At 47.1% G+C, this 6,282-nt stretch overlaps 1 protein-coding gene across 1 annotated transcript in view; it reads right to left on the bottom strand.

Annotated features, from left to right (window-relative positions):
• The window catches only part of Adamts20 (ADAM metallopeptidase with thrombospondin type 1 motif 20), a 120,255-nt gene extending 114,650 nt beyond the window's left edge, over positions 1 to 5,605 (bottom strand). The window contains exons 1-2 of the mRNA XM_005354301.2: positions 5,312 to 5,605; positions 4,475 to 4,836 (exon numbers count right to left, since the gene is read on the bottom strand). Coding sequence (XP_005354358.1) covers positions 4,475 to 4,836; positions 5,312 to 5,402 — 453 coding nt within the window. The 5' untranslated portion in view covers positions 5,403 to 5,605. The remainder of the gene's footprint in view (positions 1 to 4,474; positions 4,837 to 5,311) is intronic.
• Positions 5,606 to 6,282: the final 677 nt, after the last annotated feature.

The following is a 6,282-nucleotide window of genomic DNA, read 5'->3' as shown; positions in this document are numbered from 1 at the left end:
CTGTGAGTTCGAGACCAGCCTGGTCTACAGAGCTAGTTCCAGGACAGGCTCCAAAGCCACAGAGAAACCCTGTCTCGAAACACCAAAAGAAAAAAAAAAGAAGAAGAATTAATCTGAATACCGTATATTACTTCATCTTTACTCATCCATCCCTGAAAGTTCACAGATATGTTTGTATCCCTTGCTTGAGGACACTTGAAACCATATATTAAGCATTTTTGCACATAGTGTTTCTATATGCTGCTGGCTTTGTCGATGCTAAACACAACTAGCCAAGAGTACATTGAGATCTTTTAGTGTTGCGTCCTGGGGTGTGTGTGTGTGTGTGTGTGTGTGTGTGTGTGTGTGTTCATGTGTATATGGAGGTCAAAGCACAACCACAGATGCTGTAATATCTCAAGCACCATCCCTTCACCTTGGTTTGGAAACAGGCTCTCCACTGTCCTAGAGCTCACCAAGCCGTTGGCGTCGGCCTGTCAGCAAGCTCCTGTTTCTGAGTCCCCAACACAGAGCTTCTAAGCATAGGCTAAGTAGGTGCCACCACACCTGGGCTTATTTTAAAAAGCAAACACACAAATAATACTGGTTCTGGGGGTCAAACTTACATCCTCACGCTTGTAAAACAAGCATTTTACCAACTGAGCTTCCTCACTCACAAGGCCCCACCCATGCTTTCTAGGTGCTACACCGAGTCAGTACTTGAATGTGACAGAGGTAGAAAGGAAGATACATTTAGACAAAGAGTAGGATTCTTCTCCCAGCCACACGTCTCAACTGAAGTGTCTTGAACCATCCAACAAGCCACATGAGCCTACCCCCAAATCCTTGCGCTTTCTCTTTATTTGTTTCAAGTTTACACAGATTTTCCAAATTCCTCCTTGCTTTCTCTAATACAGGCACTTTCCCTAAACAAATCACATTTTTGACATTTGCTTCTTGAAGAATGTGGACAAACACACACTAGCATAGTTAAAGTAAAGTCACAGGAAATGCTTCCTCATAGTGGGAGTGTTTGAGAAACTACAAGACTAATAAATTTTCCCTTAAAAATACACATATGTATATACACACACACACACACACACACACACACACACACACACACACACACACTGAGCAACTGGCTGGAAGCTATAGCCGCTAAAGGTGCCTGCTACCAAGCTTGAAGGCATGAGTTTGATTCCCCTAGAATTCCCATGGTGGAAGGAGAGAATCAACACCTACAAGTTGTCATCATAAGTGAATAGATAAAAATACAACTATAGATTGTCACATGGGATTATATAGGTACTGTAAATAGGAAGCTTAAAAAATGATAAAGACTAATTTATTTTTAGGATAGATTCAAACCAGTGCAGCTACTTATCGACAGTTTCCATCCTTGACTACTGTTAGAAGATAACAGAAGCAACTCAACAATGAGTCTTCACTGGCGAGCTGTCAGACTGGATCTTTGTTCCTAGGAGAAACCCCAACATAATCCACATGGCCACATCAGTTACTCTATCGGAATACAGTACCAGCCAAGCACACCATCCAGTTTTATAAAATGTGGACACTGTTTCCTTCAACCAACAAGATTTCCCTGCTTCCAGCGCCATCAAGAAATGATGCAGCTAACATCCAGGTGGGCAGGTTTGTCCCTGAGAGTCTCTGGAAGAATAGAATCCACTAGGCAATGTGAGAAAAGCGTCAATCAGCACCACAAAGGATATTGTCTTTGTGTACACTGTGTGTTACATCCTGTCATGCAATGCTAATAACAATATTCCAACTTACTTAATGCAGACCACAGATAGTATCACTAAGCAAAATAAGTTTAGGATTAAATATGGGTGTTAAGAGCCTGATAATTGTAATTCTGGAGCAGTCTATCAATGGATTAATAAGATTTATAAGCCTTATTACACTACTAATAAATACTTTATAATATGCTCTACCTTCCTATTAACTATATAGTTTGGAAACACATAAATCTTTGCCCTAAAATCTTTGAATCTTTAGATAAACATTTATGGGAAATAAAAATCAAAAACATTGGAAGAGCAAGATATAAATGTCTCTATATAAATACATAGATATTCTTATGTTCAGAAAAACTCCTGGCAATATTTTTATTGCCTTCTGGTTTTACTCCCTTCTGGTTCTTAGGTTCAAAACATTTAGGAATAAAATTTTCAAAGAAAACATCATCCAGGCTCAGTAATATTGCAAAAGGGAAAAAACATGTAAACACAAAGACTTGTGTTTTAAAAATTAATGATCCAGAAATTGAAAGAAAATGCTTTAAGACATATCTTAGGTTAGCTGAACACTAATGAACTAAATGAAGTCAATAAAACTTCCGGGGTCTCGATCTGAGCAAATGGTCATTGAGAGAGGATTTTTGATGGTATTAATTTGATTTTCCAGATCAACTAAGCATTATTTTTAAGTCTTTAAAAATTAGAGGAATTTCCCATGAAGTATAAATGTTTGTTTATTTTTTTTTCTTTTTTCTTTTTTATTTATTTTTCGAGACAGGGTTTCTCCGTAGCTTTTGCTTCCTGTTCTGGAACTAGCTCTTGTAGACCAGGCTGGCCTCGAACTCACAGAGATCCGCCTGCCTCTGCCTCCCGAGTGCTGGGATTAAAGGCGTGCGCCACCACCGCCCGGCTTAAATGTTTGTTTATTATTGGCGCTTCTGCTGTGTTGATGATGTAAACAAGGAAGGAAATTACTGGAAACATTTCGGATAAATACAACTCGAGAAACTAGCTTGAAAAGAGCAAAAAGACTTTCCAAAGTGACTTAGATTGTCTTAGGGTTTTACTGCTGTGATGAACACCATCACCAAAGCAACCTGGGGAAGAAAGGGTTTATTTCACCTTACAGCTTGTAGTAAGCCATGGAAATACATCATCCATGGAAGTCAGGGCAAGAACTCAAGGTAAGAACCTAAAATCAGGAACTGATGCAGAAACCAAAGAGGAATGCTACTCCCTTGCTTGCTCGTGGCTTCCTCAACCTGCTTTCTTATAACATCCGGGACCACAAGCCCAGCAATGGTACCACCAGCAATAGGCTGGGCCCTCCCACATCAATCACTAATTATAAAAATACACCACAGTCTCCCTCAGGGCAATCAGGTAGGAGTCTTTTCTCAACTGGGGTTCCGTCGTCCAAAATGATGCAAACCTGTGTCAGATTTACTTGATATAAACACTAGCCAGCTCTGTAATTAACAGTGCTCATACCCTGGACGTCTTAAATCAACTTGAAAGTAAGTATTATTGCATTTTGTCTGGAGAGAACTACTACCAATGTTTGACTCAAATAATAAATAGATGATTTTTGTGGAACTATCTGAACACCTTTCAGAAAGTATGGTCGATTTATTTATTTTTCTTGTTTGCTTTTTTTCAGACTGGGCTTCTCTGTGGTTTCTCTGTGTAGCCTCGAACTCACAGAGATCCGCCTGCCTCTGCCTCCTCAGTGCTGGTATTAAAGGTATGTGCTGCCACGGCCCGGCTTTGGTCTATTTATTTTGGTTAAAGAAAACTTGGGCTCACAAGAAATGTATAGCCAAGTTATTTCCTTCAACTGGGGCTGGAACCCCAGGGCCAGTATAGCTTTGTCCATGATAAAATGGGGCTCTCCTATCACACTCCTAGCACTCATAAAGCGACAGTTTATCTCATTACACAAAGTGTAACAATTCAGGCATTCATATACAAGTATGCATGAATGCGTCGCAAACTAGCTTGGTAGCATTTTGCTATTTCAGTTCATTGGCTTTCATTTTAATAATGTATGTGACACTGCATATTTAAATTGAGTATACTGACAAGAGATTCTGGGTTTATGCAGACTTAAGTTGGTCATGGGAAAAGGCAATAAGAATCTTTGTTTTCAAGGAAAAAAAATCAAATGAAACACGGGTGTGGTGCTTTATTTTATTTCCTCTCTCTTCATTAGGATTGTAGACTCCCTCTCTTCTACTCTTGTCATTTCTAGTTCTCCCATACTAGCAATTACGTTGTGGATATTTTCTATCTTTCCAGGACCAGTGGTCATCTTCCTTTTCCCTCCCATGTGCCTGTTAGTGTCCCCATACCAGAAACTGAACAAACTTCTTTCCAAATCTTTTCAGCCTCGTGAGCCTCTTTAAATTGCGTATAGTCACTATTTTCTTTTGCCGGCACTCAAATTCTCAATTCATTTTCGGCATCAAGGGCTGCCCAGCACTAAGGCACCAGAGTGAAAGAAATTGCCCTGAGAGTGTAGAAGCAGAATCCAAGAGGACACTCCTGATCGCCACTGGAGCATGTGACAAGTCGATAAAAAAAATGCTCTCTCATCCTCTGGCCTGGGTTCCTCTCCTGGTCCCTCTGAGTTTCTCAGAGAAACTTACTAGGAACCACCGTGCCCCACCCTTAAAGCAACCAGGGACCGGATCGCTAGAAAACGCCAAGGGAGGCACAATCAGGCTTACCAGTCCCCCACAGAGACTGAAGACCGCAGTGTGGTCCTCTCGCGCGTTGACCTGGCCACGGTAGAAGCAGTGGCGCAGGTCTGGGGGCTCTGCACTGCCCCTGCCTGCCCCAGGCGCCGGGGTCCCCAAGTGCACCTCGGTGTAGCCTGCAGCCAGGAAGGCCGAGTCAGCGCTCAGGTTCAGGTGGAAGAGCTGCCCGTAGGCGCGGATGCGGTAGTGGGTCCTGAGCGGAGTGGGCTCGGGAGTCCCGGAGCTCCGTTTCTTCCTGCTGAAGTGCCGGTTCTGGGGAAACACGTCTCCGAACTCATTGACCCGCGCGGGGGTCACTACTTCGTAGGAGGCCAGAGTCTTCACCAGGGCTTCTGCAACACATAGAGCAATGTCTATGACGCCCGACGCTGTCCAAACCACAAACTCTCGAACCAAGCATCCCCACTAAAGGTACCCAATTTTGGTCCGTCCCCGGGACACGACAGATGCACACGCACGCACATGGACACTGTGACCATGTTCTGCTTTCCCACAGCTCCTATGTGCTCCACATAGACCCTGCCACCCTCCACCCTGCGCAGCCACCTCCTTGTCAGCCCTTCTTCTCTTCCCTACCGCCAACGACCCGTGTCCTTCTAGCTCACGCTGCCCCGTGTCCGTCCCCACGCGTGCCCGCCGCATGGCCAGGGGAGCTTGTCCCTAGTGCACGCAATTCCACTACGTCCAGACACCCAGTGAGGTCCTCGGAGATGCTCGGAGCTGGCCGGCCTGGGGGTCTCCGCGAGTCCGCACCACCCACTCGCACCCCGCCCTGGGAGCTGCGGGCAGCGCCCACGGTGACCTTACCCTGTCGTGGGTGGAAACGAACTTCCCAAGACCCAGTGAGAAGGAGCGAGATCGGGCAAAGCAGCCCGGTCAGCCACTTGGCCACCCGCATGGCTGCACGTTTCGGGGGAAGGGGGGATCCGGACAGGGAGGCCGCCCGGGCCGCCGGGTCCCCGCGCTCTGCTGCCCTCTTCCGCGCTCTAGCTATTCGCCGCGGCGCCTCAGCAGCCTCCAGAGCCACCCGGGCGGCAGTCCGACCCTCCTCGCCCCGCCACCGGTCCCCGCTGCTGGTGCCGCAGCCTCATCGCTCGCAGCCCGCCTGGCTCTCGCAGGCCCTCGCCACCCTGGGAAGCGCTCACCGCCCGGCCCAGCAGGAACCGAGCCAAAGTAGCGGGGCGCGCGGGGCGCGCGGGGCGGCGGAGAGCCCGCCCCCCCTGCCGAGCCGGCCAATCAGCGGGAGGCGCGGCGGCTCGGCCTCCCGCGCAGCCCCAGCCGGGCACAGCCCCGCCAGCCGGCGCGCGCACCGCGACCTCCCGGGCTGCAGCTCGAGGTCCCAAGGGCCCCCAAGACCCCACGCAAGTTGACAGGTGATAAGGGGCCTGGAGTTAGTTCCTGCAGCGAAATGACAAGTGTCAGAAAGGGACCTCTGCTACTCACTCCAAGAAGTTTTTTTGGCTTCTTCACGCAAAATTGCCAACCCTGGATGGATGCTACCAAATAGGCTTCCGGCCAGGCTCATTTCTAAGGGTCCCTGTGAGAGGAGAGACTCTGGGACTTGGAGTTACTGAGCTAGAAGACTTGTGAATAACTGCATCAATCGCTTGACAAAGTTCAAGGCGGGCATTGGAGTCTCCACCGCTCTAGCAGCCACAGCTATTCGTGTTGCCCGTCTAAATGTTTGGGGCTAAAATTTGCACAAACTCTTCCCCCAAAACTTACATAAATGTCAAGATCCACAAAACATCTGTCTGTTTCTGGGGTCTGTCTCTCCA

The sequence above is a fragment of the Microtus ochrogaster genome, chromosome 15 (assembly GCF_000317375.1).
Source record: "Microtus ochrogaster isolate Prairie Vole_2 chromosome 15, MicOch1.0, whole genome shotgun sequence".
Taxonomy (NCBI): domain Eukaryota; kingdom Metazoa; phylum Chordata; class Mammalia; order Rodentia; family Cricetidae; genus Microtus; species Microtus ochrogaster.
Note: the sequence above shows the minus strand (reverse complement) of the source record. Positions and strands in the feature narration are given on the sequence as shown.